General features: G+C 56.0%; 1 protein-coding gene across 4 annotated transcripts in view; it reads left to right on the forward strand.

The window, feature by feature from the left end:
• The window catches only part of Unc5a (unc-5 netrin receptor A), a 56,516-nt gene that overhangs the window by 38,861 nt on the left and 1,244 nt on the right, over nt 1-16,411 (forward strand). The window contains exons 2-15 of one of the 4 annotated variants that reach the window (XM_021179783.2): nt 2,571-2,792; nt 7,445-7,588; nt 7,823-7,926; nt 8,068-8,248; nt 8,849-9,016; nt 9,572-9,736; nt 10,994-11,182; nt 11,281-11,583; nt 14,126-14,213; nt 14,486-14,654; nt 14,836-15,069; nt 15,185-15,334; nt 15,418-15,582; nt 16,119-16,297. In XM_021179783.2, coding sequence (XP_021035442.1) covers nt 2,571-2,792; nt 7,445-7,588; nt 7,823-7,926; nt 8,068-8,248; nt 8,849-9,016; nt 9,572-9,736; nt 10,994-11,182; nt 11,281-11,583; nt 14,126-14,213; nt 14,486-14,654; nt 14,836-15,069; nt 15,185-15,334; nt 15,418-15,582; nt 16,119-16,297 — 2,461 coding nt within the window. Of the gene's footprint in view, nt 1-2,570; nt 2,793-7,441; nt 7,589-7,822; nt 7,927-8,067; nt 8,249-8,848; nt 9,017-9,571; nt 9,737-10,993; nt 11,183-11,280; nt 11,584-14,125; nt 14,214-14,485; nt 14,655-14,835; nt 15,070-15,184; nt 15,335-15,417; nt 15,583-16,118; nt 16,298-16,411 lie in introns of all 4 variants that reach the window. The other 3 variants (XM_029468530.1, XM_021179784.1, XM_029468531.1) reach the window with 3 other exon arrangements.

Genomic DNA, 16,411 nt, shown 5'->3' on the forward strand with positions numbered 1-16,411 from the left:
CACACACACACACACACAGAGAGAGAGAGAGAGAGAGAGAGAGAGAGAGAGAGAGAGAGAGAGAGTCATAGAATGACTCTCCAGAGCATTTCCTGACTTCAGGGTCAGAGCCGGGGCTCTGTGATAAGGGACCCCCTATCTGGCAATGGAAGGTGTAGGTTTTCCTCTATCTGTCCAAATCTTCCACATCCCCAAGCCTAACACGGACTCAACAGAGGGTGGTCTGGGAAGGGCATCTCCATTTCCACTGCCTGCCTGTGCACTTGGCCTTCACTGCAGTCTTGCTGGAACATGCAGGGAGTATCTACAGAAACAGTCACGGGAGGGAAGGACAGGGTGGCAGCAGAGGGGGCTGGGAGGTAGGGGAGAGGAAGGGGGAGCAGAGGAACCTGGTGGGTGACCTCTGCCCTCCTGAGGAGTTGGTCTAGGGCAGTCAATCTCACAAGGAATCCGCATGAGTCACTGGAGTGGCCCCATCTCACAGATTTTGGAAAGCCGGCGACTTCACCCAAATTCACCCGTACCAGAGAGTAGCTGCACTTCTGGGGAGTTTCTCCACTTTTTATGCCTAGAGGCCCCTATCAGTTTTGTGTTGGTGGAAAAGCACTAGCAGCAAACCAGCTGGGGCCTGTTTGGTGAGCTGCATTCCCCACACCTTTGGATGTCCTGCAGACAGAGAGATTTTAACTCCACAAAGGGCCTGACAGCCAATTACCCGTGTAATTAGTGACAGATGACGTGGGGGGGGGGTCACTTGTAGGTTTGGATTCAAGTGAGAAGAAAAACCCATTTTCAGGTCTCCTTGAATAGGCAGAAAGAGGTGCAGGTCCTGGAACTTCCATGAGGACTCTGTTGGCATTCACTCTGCCATGTCACCCATCAGCCCTGTCTCCCAGGCCTCCCCACCACATCCCCAGCCCATCACAGTGTGGTTCTGCCCAACACCCCTCAAAACTACATCCTCCCCTGTCTTTCTCCATTCACATTGAATTTTAATACCTTAAATGTCAAGGCCCTTCACCTTCACCCAGATCAGTGGTTCTCAACCTGTGGGTTGCAATCCCTTTCACACGGGTCAACTAATACCGACCATCAGGCAAACACAGATATTTATGTTACAATTCCTAATAGCAACAGAGTTACAATTACGAACAAGCAAAGAAAATCACTTTATGATTTGGGGGGGGGGGAGTCACCACAACATAAAGAACTGGATTAAGGGGGTTGCAGTGTTAGGAAGGTTGAGAACCACTGATCTACTGGGACAAGCACCTACCGGGTCAAACCCCCAAACTTCCCCTGGAAGAATACCGAGTTTCTGTTGACCTCATGACTCCGAGGCCTCCTGAGAGCTGGCACCTGCCTTGGCCTCACTGTGCCTCTCTGCCTTCAGAATGTCATGGGCCCTTTCCGATGCCAACTTGCAGATGAGGACACGGGCTCAGAAAGAATGCCCAGTGGCTTGTTTGTCCAGCTGAGAGGCAGCCGAACTATACTTGCAATTCACTTGGCTCCATCCAAAGCTGGACTTTTCCTCTGCGGGGCCCTTTGTGTGTGTGTGTGTGTGTGTGTGTGTGTGTGTGTGTGTGAAAGAGGGGAGTAGGAGAGAACCCGCATTCTGCCAGAGTTCCGGGTGCTCTGGATGGGCGGATACGGAAGGACTGCCGTATACTTTCCACACAGTCCCGGGTGGGCATCTGGCTGTGTTAAGCCACTGACCCCACACGACGGGTGGTGGACAAGGGGCAGCCCCAGGTACCAAGTTCTCAGCCTCCGGCATCCCACACTGGATACCTCGGAGGAGCTGAGAACAGAATAGGGGCCCTGGGGCGGCACTCAGCCCCAGAGATGAAAGGAAGAGAGGGCAGGGGGAGGGGCGGCACTGGATGGTTCCCACACAGGCAAGAGTCCTTGTTCATGTCAGTGGCTGGAGCACAGGATGGCCTTCTAGTGGGAGGTTAGACGTGGCTTGTTAGGAGAAAGCCTATCCCATTGTTCAAGCACAGTGGGCCTTCATGATCAGAGACAGTCTATGATTATAGAGCTTTATTGTAGAAAGGCAGAGAGCAAGGAGAGAAGGTAGAAAGAGAAAGGGAGAGGCAGGCCATGGCCACATGGAGAGGGGGGGAAGAGAGAGAGAGAGAAGGAGGGCTAGAGAGTAAGAAAGGTAAAAGCTTAGGGGGGGCAAGCAGCCCCTCTTATAGTGGGCTGGGCTATCTTGCTGTTACCAGGTAACTATGGGGAGGAGCACATCTGGCTATAGTCAGGTAACTGTGGGGGTGGAGTCTAGCCAGAATGCCAGAAGCTTGGGACATTGTCTATGTGACTGATAGTCACATACATCTGTGGTGGCTGCGGGAGCAGTAACTTCAACAGGAGCCAGGTGTCCAGGAGACATGATTGAACGCCTTCAGTCCCATGTAGGTGGAAATTACCACCCACCGGGTCCCACGGGGGGGGGGGGGCGACCAGGGAGGGGGTGGTTCAAGACCTAAGCTTGACTGGAGACCAGGCTGTCTGTGCATAGCCCATTAAGATCTGGCTCACATCTCCCCTTTTTTCTCTTGCAGGTGCCCAGCAGAGTGCCACAGTGGCCAACCCAGTGCCTGGTGCCAACCCAGACCTGCTGCCCCACTTCCTGGTAGAGCCGGAGGATGTGTACATTGTCAAGAACAAGCCCGTGCTGCTGGTGTGCAAGGCTGTGCCCGCCACCCAGATCTTCTTCAAGTGCAATGGGGAATGGGTCCGCCAGGTCGATCACGTCATCGAGCGCAGCACTGACGGCAGCAGCGGTGAGTCCCCTGTAGGGGTCTCTGGGTGGAGGCACCTGAGGGTCTGTGAGCCCCAGCAAGCAGCAAGACCAGGGTGCAACAACCCGCTGGTCGACTGCCTTCGGTATCACCAGGCAAGGCAGACTCCCCCACATTTGGCACCCTATGAATATACAAAGGCCTTCTCTAGAAGAGCCCCCAACATCAGCTTGAGAAGTAGGAGGGGAAACCCACACACACACACTCATCCATTGAAGTGCCCCAGGGTCTCAGCAAAACAGGGCTGCACAATATTAGGGCAGCCTGGCTGGAGGAGCCCTGCAGAGAAACATGGTGGAAGGGAGTGGGTTCCACACAAGAACTCGTTCTCTGACTGTTTTCCGCTTTCTGTTCAAGCATGCTTGCATTACACATCACATCCCCTCTGTTGGGAACACAGTCCCCCCAAGAAGGGCAGGCGATGGAGTGACTTCCCTAGTGAAGGGAGAGCAGAGTTGAGGCTTCCTCGAGGCTCATAGACATTCTGGTCATGGCTCAGAAAAGAAGGTGCATGAGGGATGCCACTGACCTATGGGACTTAAGACCACAGGGTGATGTGACCGGAGCTATGGGTGACACGGGAGCCAGTGTGAAGGCTGACAAGAGAAGCAGACCCAAGAAGACTCTGCTGTAAAGGCCAGAAGGGTTCTAAGGGTACAGACTAAACCAAGAAGTACCCTCCTGTTCCCTCACCAAATCTCCCCATTACCAGCCCTGGTCTCAGGCAACAGGTGTCCGAGGGGCATTGGTAGAGTGCCCTAAATAGGCTTCCAGTACTTCCCAAAAGAAGGCGCACAAAGGCAGCTACTAACACACAGAGCCTCTGGCTAAGTCCTGTGCCTCTTTCCAACAAGACCTCAGCTAGCCTGAGACACAGCACATGCCCAAGGAGACTGCCCACTGGGGCATGTAGGCCACTGGCATGATGCATGAGCCTCAGTGCCATCCAGCCAGGCAGATGGGTGGCACCAGAACCATGCAGATGCTAAAGAGAGGATCCAGAGAGGTGACCCAAAGTGTGGCTGGTGCCCCAGGGAAACAGGAATGGGTGGTGGCTGCCCAGGAAGGAGCTCCAGAGGAGAGGTAGCATCCAGGTTTAGAAGTCCACAGAAGGAGTGTTCCCCCTGTCCAAAGGGGTGGGGTGAAAGGCAGAACACCAACCCTTGAGGATGGCTTGGGGTCGGGTGGGAAAGTGAGCCTGGCATGCAAGCAGATGTCAGGAAAGCTGTAGTCAGGCTTGTGCCGTGGGTGGATCCTGCAGGGCAGATGGCGAGGCTGAGGCCTGGGAGAACAGTTGGAAGCACTCGCTATTGTGAATGCTGAAGAGCCCCAGATTCAGATGGTGCCTTAGTCCTCACAGGCAGGCTGTTTCAACTAAGGCCTTGTCTCTTTATGGAGACAACCAGAGGACTCCAAGCAGGTCTTCTGGCCCACAGAGAGGACACCCATCCCCTGCCACCAGAGTTCACAAGGCTGGATTCCTCCCCACCACTTGCCCCAGCCCACCAGCAGAAGCCCCAGAGCCGGCTCCCCTGACCTGTTTCCTAGGTTAGCGACTCCTGTCTGTGCCCCACACTCCACACTGTTCAGCCGAACCCATACCTGCTGCCTGCCACTTCCTTCCTGCCAACCCTGAGCCATCACCGCACATCCTCATCACCAGGCCAGCTAGGTGCTAAAGCTTCAGCCCCCACGGCTCTCAAACTGCGGATCCAGCTCTTATTCCCACGGGCAAGATGGAGCTAGGGAGCACAGCTCAAGAAAGTCCTCGATAGTATCGGTGCCTCCCAAGATTAGAGATTGTCGATGGCCTAATGACCGTTAAGTGCAGCTCCAGAGCCTGCATTGTCTGGGTGTGAGAACTCCAGGCAACATGGCCCGCCCTGGCCCCGGCTCAATGTTTTTGCCTGTGAACTTGGAGTAAGGGTGTTTACAGGTTGGTGGAGAAACCCTGTAACTGCATAGGCAGAGCACCATTTCCTGTCACGGTGAGCCTTGGCAAGACCTCAGAGAAGGACTGAGCAGAAGGGAGCTACAGCCGAAGCCATCCTGTGGCTTTGGGGACCTATCCAAGCCTCTTGATCTCAAACATTCTGCTGTCATGAGGTCCTAAGTGCCCGGCCCTTTCTGACCAAGGTGCAGTCTTGCACCTTGGTGAAACACACATACTGATAGTCCCCATTTTACACTCCCCGTGGCTCCTGTGATTGTCCCTTCAGATAAGCAGAGATGCAGAATCATGGAGACAAGTCCCATATTGCTACCAAGTCCCTCTTTTACCTTGAACTTCCAGTCTTGGTCCTTCCAGTGGCCAGCGCATCAGAATTCACTGGGTTTTTCTCGCTGCTGGAGGCCAGAAGAAGGCTTTCCTCACCTACACAAGAGCATCTTGCAGGTGCATAGACCCCGAAGCAGTCTGGTCAGGCAGGCTTGGCAGGGGTTAGAGTTCATTGCAGACCTGAGCCCCGTTTATTCATGTGGTAAGGGATAGGGTGGCAAAGGGGACTCTCACAAGAGACAAATGCCAATCATTTGCCTTCGCTTCCCATCCAGAAGGCCAAGGGAAGCCTGGAATCTATAAATGCAAGCACCGGCCTCTGGGATGGGCTATAATTTATTACGTTATACCACGTGCTTATTGGAATCAGAGAGGAGAGCTCCACTCTGACCTCAGAGCACCCAGCCAATCCTTCATCTCCCAGAAACACTCAGCACGTCTCCACGTCTCCATTTGTCTACCTCTTCATTCACACACATATTCTGCCCCTAGTCCAGCCACTTCCTCCTTGCTCTCCAAGGCTGGCAACTGCTTGTATTTCCTTGTCGGAAGCTGAGACTGTACGACCCACTTAGAACCAGGCTCCTTAATGACCAGCTGGAGGGCAGGGCAGGGTCTCCCACCTCTGCTCTCAGAGCGTGGGTTATCTCAAGGGTTTCCTCTGCCAAGGTGCTGCCTGAAGCTAAGTCCTCATGAATAAACTTGGCCCCTGTGGAAGGGGGATTGAAGAAGGACTAAACAAAGGAAGACAGTACTTTCGTTTAGTACTGCTGCTCCCAGGCTGAGCCGCCCTGGAATTGTGGGTGACTGCTGCTTGAGGGCCATAAATAGGCATAAATGTGCACCCAGAGGACACTTAGCTCCCCAGGTCAGAATGTTCTAGAGGTTTTCCATCCCTGACCCTGAGACAGGAAGAAGGGAGAGGAGACCCTGCTCCTCTCAGACTCATGGCTCAATCTCAGAGGCTCCATCACGTTCATGCGTGCTTGGCAGATAGCTGGTACCCAGGGCTTTTCTCCTGCACCCAGGCCCTGGAAAGGGCAGCTTGGCTCTTGGCTCCACCCAACCCCACACCCCAGAGAGAAGGAAGACTGGGAGGGGATCCAGAGCAGAGGTGAATAGCCTAGTGGTCATCACCGCCAGAGGCACCCCTAGCCTAACACAATCTGAGAGAACTAGCCAGGGGCCAGCCAGTGCTAAGCTGGAGAGACTCCACAGGCGGGTCTGGGAAGGGGTCAGGGAGCCATGTTAGAAAAATGAAGAAGGAAAACAGTCTCCCAGCTCGACAGGCTCAGCTGGGCTCACTGCTCCTGCAATGCAACCCTAATTGAATTTCTCTGTTAACAATGGAAACACATTGGCGGCTGGCCTCTCTCTCTCTTTCTGATAAGCCAGTGACCCAAGGGAAATTGGGGTCAGGAGGAGGAGAAATTGGAAACAAACAGTCTTTTCTCACTCCTGGGACAGTAGTTTTGGCTGCAGACCAGGGGTGGCAGGGGGCTTTGGGACAGAAGGGCATTCCCCCATTCTGGGTTGTCAGGGAGACCAACCCCCTCCCTCCAAGAACCCCAGTGTCTGGTTCTAGATATTGCAGAAGGTGGAGATCTGAGTGGGGTGGGAGAGGGGTCTCTCCTGGCACACCCAGACCCTCCGACCACCAGAGCCCTTCCCCCCAACCCCTGCCTGCTGACCTTACCTCTTGTACTGTCACCCCCAACCAGGGGGTGAGCACACTTAGGCCACCCAGGTGAGCCCAATGTCCTCATACTGGATTCAGAGCACCCTGGTGCTTGGGGCAAACCTCGTGTTCCTCTGCACCTGCTTCTTTATCCAGTGGAGCACCCCCATGGAGCACGGGGTAGGAAGGGAAGGAACGGCATGGGTGAGATACCACCCTGGCATGTGGGAAACCCTGAGTCCCAGGAGTCTATTCCCATCCTGCCTAGCAGCTGTAATGCTAATAGCTGTTACATTATCACCTGTCAGATCTCCCTGCTGGCCCTCCAGGGAGGCAAGCAGACTTCCCTACCCTTCCTCTCCTAGCTACAACGAACTCACTCAGCCTGTCTGTTTCCCACTTGCTCTCTCAGCCTGATACCCAAAGCTCCACTTGAGAGTAACCACTTTAGAGACCTTCCTACTGGTGACTTCCTTGAGACAGGCCTCAGGTGACAAAGTAGAACAAATGGAACTTTCTAGAAGCCGTACTGCTTACATCCAGGAGATAAGCCAGCAGCATCCCTGGAGTTCCCTCCAGGCAGCGGGAAGCTCACAGTGTCTATAAGCTGCTGTAGGTGGTGTGGGGGCATCAACCATTTGGGACAGGGAGACTCAGTGTGGCCTCTGAACCCAGCAGGATTGCCAACCATGGAGGTCCGGATCAACGTATCGAGGCAGCAGGTTGAGAAAGTATTTGGGCTGGAGGAGTACTGGTGCCAGTGTGTGGCATGGAGCTCCTCGGGAACCACCAAAAGCCAGAAGGCCTACATCCGGATTGCCTGTGAGTACTGGACCAGGCCTGTGGCATCCGGGCATGGTCACTAGAAGGTATCCCCTGAAGAGAGGGCGGCAGGCTTCCTGGAGGTCACAGCCTCACCTTGATGGGTAGAGGCAGTGCCTAGGAACACAAATCACCCCACATTCCCCAATGCACATGGCACCTCCTTCGGGCATGCGTCATGACTTCTGCAGGGCCAAGGGCCAGCTGATCCAGGCGCTGGCTTTCCTCCTCCAGATTTGCGCAAGAACTTTGAGCAGGAGCCGCTGGCCAAGGAAGTGTCACTGGAGCAAGGCATTGTGCTACCTTGTCGCCCCCCGGAAGGAATCCCCCCAGCTGAGGTGAGTGGAGGGTGCGGGCTTCCCAGACCTCTATCCTACCTAAAACTCAGACTCCTGGCTGCCACCTCCCCAGTGGTCGCTCTATACCCTGTTCAGGCCAGCACAGGCCAGCCATGTAGTGTCACTGGCTTCTCCCCCTAGGTGGAGTGGCTCCGAAATGAGGACCTCGTGGACCCCTCCCTCGACCCCAATGTGTACATCACACGGGAGCACAGCCTAGTCGTGCGGCAGGCCCGCCTGGCCGACACTGCCAACTACACCTGCGTGGCCAAGAACATCGTGGCCCGTCGCCGAAGCGCCTCTGCGGCCGTCATTGTTTATGGTGGGTCCTGGGCTCCCCAGACACAGGAAGAGGTACTGAGGTGCCAACAGGGACTTGGTGTGTGGCTCAGAGGACGGAAAGGCGTGGAGCAAGAACCAGGCTAACCAGACAGTGGCCTGACTAGGAAAGAGAGCAGAAGTGTATCTGGGCAAAGGGATGGGACATGTGGGTCACTTGTGAGTGGGGAGCATGGTGCAAGAGACAAGAGGAGGCTCAGAGGGACTTAACACATCAACCTTGGGTGTCTTGGTCCCCGGAATGGGATAGAGAGCCTCAGAATGAGATGCCTCCCTCCCCCAAGAGCAGAAGGAGGTCGGATAGGAGCTGCTCTTCAAGAAGCTGGGTTCTAGCTGGAGGTGCCCTGTGACTTGCAGTTTAGTCTGGCCACCCTGACACTTGCCAAGAGTAGAGTATCTAAAGGCTCTGCCAGCCCCTGGGGCCTGGCAGCCTAGGCTTGGTCCTCCTCAGGGTTTCTCCAGGCACAGGAGCAGCCCACTCACCCCGAGCTTATAGGAACTTTGCCCTCCTGCCCCATCCCTTGGCCCAGCATGTCTGAGGAAGCCCCCGCTCCCTGACCCCAGTCCTTCTCTGTCCGGCCAGTGAACGGTGGGTGGTCGACGTGGACCGAGTGGTCCGTCTGCAGCGCCAGCTGTGGGCGTGGCTGGCAGAAACGGAGCCGGAGCTGCACCAACCCGGCACCTCTCAACGGGGGCGCCTTCTGTGAGGGGCAGAATGTCCAGAAAACAGCCTGCGCCACTCTGTGCCCAGGTACCGGCAGCCACCGACTCCTGCATCGTTCCTCACCACGCCATCTCCGTGGCCTGGCTCCATCGCACCCACCAGCCTGCCCGCCCCCTCCCCCATGGCTCCATCCCACCCGCCTGCCACACACAGGGCCAGGCTCAGTCTGAGGTGGGGATCAGGGTGCAGTGTGGTCAGAGTCAAGGGCTCGGTTTAGGGTCTAAGGTGCAGTTTTAGGACAGGATCTAGGCTCGGCCTGGGGCTGCACAATCCACCTGTGCCTGGACCAGAAGGGCCATCGTGTGACTAGGAGCCCTTACCGCCTCAGGACGGGGACAGCCTCCTTGGGTGGAGAGAGCCGAGCAGGCCCCAGCATCATTGCGTCTCCTTGTCATTAGCATGTGTCATCAAGGCTAGCTGGACACTCAAGGTCCGACCGATCAGAGGGTCTGACCCTGGCATTGTACCCAAGCCCAGGCCCTGCCTGGTCCAGATGACTAGCGGGGCCACCCAGGCCGGCCACCCAGGCCAGCCTCCTAAGCTGACTGTTCCATTCCATCTCTGCCTGTCTCTCTTGTCCAGTGGATGGGAGCTGGAGCCCATGGAGTAAGTGGTCAGCCTGCGGGCTTGACTGCACCCACTGGCGGAGCCGGGAGTGCTCCGACCCAGCGCCCCGCAACGGAGGTGAGGAGTGCCGGGGTGCTGACCTGGACACCCGCAACTGTACCAGTGACCTCTGCTTGCACAGTGAGTCTTCCCTGCCCCAGGGCTCACTCTGTCTGACAGCCCTATAGGCTGTGGTCAGGGCAGCCACTCTCCTGCCTGTGTCTCTCCAAAGCTTGGGAGCGCAGGGGTCCCTTTCATCTCTAGCACACTCTTCCCTGTGTTACACAGACACACCACCTTCCCCCTGAGACACACGCAGATGTGAATCTTGACCCCTGTACACCCAACTGCTCCCCCGCGGCTTTGAAATTATCCCGTCCCCCAAGCTCACACATAAGTCCTGTGGGGGTGCTGGGCTTGTGAGGACTGTTAATTACAAGGCCATAACTAACAATTAAAGATCTCTGTTGGATTTTTTTTTCCTTTAGACTACACCCTCCCCTGTTCTTTCAATTAAAAACCTAATTATCTGTGTCAATTCCTTTCTGATGGACATTTCTTCCATTATGCAAAACCCTTAAAAATCGATAGTGCTTCCTCCAAGCAGTTGGTCCCCCACCCACCCCAGTTTCAGGGCTGGTGGTCTACACAAGGGCTTACACACTGTCCTGGAAACACCTGAGAAACTGACCACCCATGTATCTGCCTATTTTCTATTTCTATAATGAACTAGCAAAAGAAATTTATTAGTTTTAGAGGCTCAAATTCCAAATAGCGTGATGCTGGCTCTGGCAAATGTGCCTTCCACCCCAAGCCACATTGCTCGGTGGCAGATAGTACCACATCAGTGCTGTAGACAAGAGGGAGATCATGTGTCAGGAAGAGAGAAAGACAGACACAGAGACAGGTAGACACGGAGAGATGGACAGCCCCATGGTCTAAGAGCAGCACTCACAATGATGTAATGCCTCCCCACTGGGGCCCACCTCCTAAAAGGTCCCACTGCAGCTCATATTGCCACAGTGGGGACCACACCTGTCAATATGAATCCTTAGGCAGGCATGTGCAAACTATAGCACCATACTTAGGGTCTCCCAGGACTTCACCTTGCCCCAGACACCCTGACCCCCAGCCTAGGAGCCAAGGATATACCACCACTCACTCCGGCGAAGTAGCTCTTCCCCTCCTCCACTCTGCCTGTGAGGGCATGACTTGCTCAATCCCAAGCAAGGTTGTGGTGGGTATAGAACTAGGATGTACCCACCAATACCACGCTCCCTGCCGCGTGCCCACCGCCCAGGGGGTGCTGAGATCCTATTCTCCTGGGGATAAACCATGGGCCTCTCCTCTGAAGCCCCTACATCCCTGCCATTCTCAAGACCACGCTTTCTCTTGCAGCTGCTTCCGGCCCCGAGGACGTGGCTCTCTACATCGGCCTCGTCGCCGTGGCCGTGTGCCTCATCTTGCTGCTGCTGGTCCTCGTCCTCATCTACTGCCGCAAGAAAGAAGGACTGGACTCAGATGTGGCTGACTCATCCATCCTTACCTCAGGCTTCCAGCCTGTCAGCATCAAGCCCAGCAAAGCAGGTGAGGTGCCACCTACCCCTGCTCTCCTGCCTGAGCACCCCCAAGGCAAGGGCTGTTGATGGGGGGAGTCGCCACCTGAATCCATCTTTATCCTGTAGACAATCCCCATCTGCTCACCATCCAACCGGACCTCAGCACCACCACGACCACCTACCAGGGCAGCCTGTGTCCCCGGCAGGATGGACCCAGCCCCAAGTTCCAGCTCTCTAATGGTCACCTGCTCAGCCCACTGGGCAGTGGCCGCCATACGCTGCACCACAGCTCCCCCACCTCTGAGGCTGAGGACTTCGTCTCCCGCCTCTCCACCCAAAACTACTTTCGTTCTCTGCCCCGCGGTACCAGCAACATGGCCTATGGGACCTTCAACTTCCTCGGGGGCCGGCTGATGATCCCTAACACAGGTAGGCCCCTAAAACTCCCCAGGGAGCATGAGAGGTAAGACTAGTCTTGTCATCTTTCCGTCCCAGAGTGCACCAGCCTCGTGCAGGGTGGCCCAGTCTGGCCAGTATAGGAAAGGATGCAGTTGGCGCTATAGCAAAGCTGTGGAAAGGGTCTCCTTGTTGCTTGTGGACACGAAAGGATTGTCTATTCATTTATCACACAGTCAGCCTTACATGTTGATAGGTGCTGCATCGGGCCCTAACACCAGACCCCAGAGGCTCACAAAACAAGACAGCAGAGCACCCCTTAGAACCCGCCCCCTCCCAGCATCCTCAATCTCATCCACAGAAGTGCCTCAGACAGGATCCCTGAGACCTCTCGTTAGAAGATCCACAGACCCTCCAAAGGCCATCTTTGGAGAAATCTCTGCAACCTCTGACAAGGCTGACCACCCCACTCTGACATTCTCTGTTCCCTCTCCTTAGGTGACCCCACATACTCCTGCTCTTGCCCATCTCTGGCTGTTCCGGTATAGGCATTCCTCAGGGATACCCCTCCCCACCCCACCCCCATTTCCGCCCGTGCCATTTCTGAGTGATCTCACCTACTCCTCCGTCCCAGCCCCCAGTTCTTGCAGAGCATTGGAACTCTGCATTCAGCTGCCTCTTGGACAGCTCCATCTGCCTGTCTCACAGCACCTCGGAGTCTTTGTGCCGAAAACAGAACCGTCTCCCACCCTTTCCCTCAGCTACCTCCTCCCTGGCTTTCCCCGGCTCACCGTTGGCACAGTGTCATTGCTTAAGCTAGAAACTGGCCTGGGGTCACCTTGGGCTCCTGCTCTTTCTATCCCCACCCCCTCGCCACGAGTCAGCTGTATCACATGATGTTGCGTGCTCCCCCTTCCCAATAGCTCCTGTCTCCTCCTGCTCCTCATCCTGCCCTGGTGCGTCACCACACCCAGGCTAGTACCTCCCTTACCTCAACCCCGGCATCTACACATTTACTGAATGAATCTAGAGTTGATTATGCCCCCTCCCACTCAATCCCTTCTAAGGTTCCCAGTTACTCTCTACAGAGCCCCAGTGACAAGGCTAATGCAACCCACCCACTGCTGGCTAGCCGCTGTGTGCTTTTCCCTCCTATATGCAGTTCTGTATGTGACAGCCACTACAGACCGTTGGCACCTGAACACATGACACTGTCCCTGGCTCATAAGTAATGGTCTCTCTACCTTTCCTCCTGGCTCATCTGTTGTTGCTGCCTGTGCTTCATACACCCCTCAGGACAGGACATGAGAATTCTCATAGCTCAGTGAAGCGAGCTGGTCCCTGTTAGCTGTAACAAAAAGGCAGACAGATGGTGGGTATTCGGTGGCCCCTGCAGTGTGCCCACCCCCGTGTCCCTCTCTGTTGTCTAGTTGCCTCTCTCCTTGCTGGACTGAGAAAGCTAGTGCCCTTTTTCCTCTTAGCTTTCTGAGTGGCCAGCATGAGTATTCAGTCTTGAATACTCCTCTCCAGCAGGCATTCACACCAGGAGGTGTGTGACTGCCCCCGACTCTGGGCAGCATCAGGTTCTACGGTCAGCACAGGTTAGTGAAGGAAGCAAAAGATGCGAGCACATGGCCACGAGGTTCCCTCTTCTGGGTTCGAGCTGTCTGTGAGACAGTCACCCATCACTCGGTGGTAAGACACCGACAGGTACACGTCGTAGAGCACACTTAAACCACTTGACAGCTTCAGTGTCGGGAGGCTGTGTGACCCTATGGAACCATCACTGTGTGTTTGTAGAGTATAAGTGTCCTTACATAGCCCTTGAACAGCCTGAGAGTCCAGCCCAGCAAACAGTGGAGCTATCTGCTGCTTTAGGGGCAAAGTCACAGAATGTCTCCCCTTGTCCTGTCCTCAGAGCAGGACCTCAATGCTGCTCTCCGTGATGTCTCAGCCCTGCCCTTGCTGTCTCCACCACAAAACTCCCTTTCCTCCACACAGATACCACTCCTGGGGCAGAGGCGCATCAACAGACCAGGATGACATTGGAGCTGTAGATCTTGGCCCTTGAGGGCTGTTATAGACCTGCCCCCCCCCCAGCCCCGCAAGGATGGAGACAGTGACAGGAAGAGACCAGTTCTTAGAGGGGACAGGACTAAGGGGGGAGGAGCTTGAACAAGACCAAAGGACCCTGTTCTGGAACCGCTGAATGTAGCAAAGTTGGGCAGAGGGACCGACTGCTAGGATGACAGTCAAGGGCCTTCCATGGCAGGCCTGGAAGATGGGGAAGGTTTTAAGCAGAAAGTACCCTGGTCCCAAAGAACGGAACAGGAGGTGCGATGAGCTTCCTTGGTGTCTTCTTGCCCTACTTAAGCCTCTAGCTGGGTTGCCTCAGATGTTCTTGGAGTCTCCCTGACTCAGAGTCGTGCCTATGTGGGTGGTGGGACAGTATGGCAGTCCTTGAAACACCTCTGTCCCCAGACAAGGGTATCTGAAGAGGAAACTCATGGATCTGGCTAGTGGCTGGGGTATTGGGTATCTGTAGCCACAAGCCGTGACCCCTCTGCTTTTACAGGAATCAGCCTCCTCATACCCCCGGACGCCATCCCCCGAGGAAAGATCTATGAGATCTACCTCACTCTCCACAAGCCAGAAGACGTGAGGTGTGTGCCCTGCCCTGCTGTGGGGGGGGGGGCGGGAGGGCACACACCTCCTATCGCTGGAACCACCCCAATCCCTCGCCCAGCACTGCTGTACCTGTTTTGACCTGGCCCGAGGGAGCACAGGGGATGAGGCACACTTAAGCTCACCCTGATTTGCAACTTCCGTCCTTAAGGTGTCAACCACCCCACTGCAGAGTCCATTTCCTAACCCTATAGTCTCTAGGACTGGCCACTGACGCCTTTCCCTCTCCACCCATGTTTCCCCACTTGAGGTTGCCCCTAGCTGGCTGTCAGACCCTGCTGAGTCCTATCGTTAGCTGTGGACCCCCAGGAGTCCTGCTCACCCGGCCAGTCATCCTTGCCATGGACCACTGCGGGGAGCCCAGTCCTGACAGCTGGAGCCTGCGCCTCAAAAAGCAGTCCTGTGAGGGCAGCTGGGAGGTGAGTCGGGAAGAGTACCTGAGGCCACCCTACCAAAACACCGGCCCCACAGCGGGCATGGCCTCCCATTCCTTTGGCAGCTATGTGGTCTCGAGTTTCCCCAAACTGAGCTGAGGGTGGCCCGGAGGCTCTAGGGACTCCTAAGTTGGTTAGGCACTGACCCACGAGGCCCCGCCCACAGGACGTGCTGCACCTTGGTGAGGAGTCGCCCTCTCATCTCTACTACTGCCAGCTGGAGGCCGGGGCCTGCTATGTCTTCACGGAGCAGCTAGGCCGCTTTGCGCTGGTGGGAGAGGCCCTCAGCGTGGCTGCCACCAAGCGCCTCAGGCTCCTTCTGTTTGCCCCTGTGGCCTGTACGTCCCTCGAGTACAACATCCGAGTGTACTGCCTGCACGACACCCACGATGCTCTCAAGGTACTGCCCCGTTGGCGGACCACCCAGCCCTCGGCATCCAACTGCCTTGTCTTGGGGGTAACAGGGAGGGTTTGCTCCTACTGTCGGGCCTTGCTGACCACCCCGGGCACTGCAGGAGGTGGTGCAGCTGGAGAAGCAGCTGGGTGGACAGCTGATCCAGGAGCCCCGTGTCCTGCACTTCAAAGACAGTTATCACAACCTACGTCTGTCCATCCACGACGTGCCCAGCTCCCTGTGGAAGAGCAAGCTCCTTGTCAGCTACCAGGTGAGACCCCGAGCCCACGACCAGAGCGCTCCAGGGGCTGGCGCTGGGCATACTTGACGCCTCCTCTTTGCCCCTCTCCGCAGGAGATCCCTTTTTACCACATCTGGAATGGCACTCAGCAGTATCTGCACTGCACCTTCACCCTGGAGCGCGTCAATGCCAGCACCAGCGACCTGGCCTGCAAGGTGTGGGTGTGGCAGGTAGAGGGAGATGGACAGAGCTTCAACATCAACTTTAACATCACTAAGGTGGGCGACGAGATGGTGTGCTCCTAGTACCGACCGTCCCAGGCAGGCTCCACCTCTGCGCGTAACCGCCCACCAGCCATCGGCCTAACTTGAGCTGCCCCTTCTAGCTTCTTCCAAGTTTCTGGGGACATAGGTGTAGGTGCTATATGAGGAGCGGGAGGAGGTAGAATTGTCCTGGGGGCTCTGGAGTGCTTCCCTAAAGAGGGACTTGGCACCGGGCCCCAAAGGATAAGTAGGTGCGGGAATCTGACAGACTGCAGGGTTGGGAGAAGGCATTTGGGGCAGCAGGCACTGAGCTGAGAGCATAGCCGTGGATGGTCAGCAGAGCAATAGTGTTGGGAGCGGGGAGGCTTTCTCTGTCACCGACTGTGGCCAGGTGACTCCGTCTCTGAGATCCAAAGAGTAAAGCCCTGGTGTACCAGGGAGAGGATGCCCTGCTGCCCCCAATTGTCTGGGGTTACCTGGAAACTCCCCTGGCCGAGGCAGCAGGGATCGGAGTTCTAACTGGTACCTGTTGCAAACATCCCATGATACAGGACACGAGGTTTGCTGACTTGCTGGCTCTGGAGAGTGAAGGGGGGGTCCCAGCCCTGGTGGGCCCCAGTGCCTTCAAGATCCCCTTCCTCATTCGGCAAAAGATCATTACCAGCCTGGACCCACCCTGCAGCCGGGGCGCCGACTGGCGAACTCTAGCCCAGAAACTTCACCTGGACAGGTGGGTGGAGCTAGACAGAGGGAGGCTGGTTGGGCAAGCAAGGTAGACAGGAAGGAGGCCTGTAGGCTCTGTGCCACAGCCTCTAGTGGCGTATTTGAGGGCAGCCTGGAGTGA

The sequence above is a fragment of the Mus caroli genome, chromosome 13 (genome assembly GCF_900094665.2).
Source record: "Mus caroli chromosome 13, CAROLI_EIJ_v1.1, whole genome shotgun sequence".
Taxonomy (NCBI): Eukaryota; Metazoa; Chordata; class Mammalia; order Rodentia; family Muridae; genus Mus; species Mus caroli.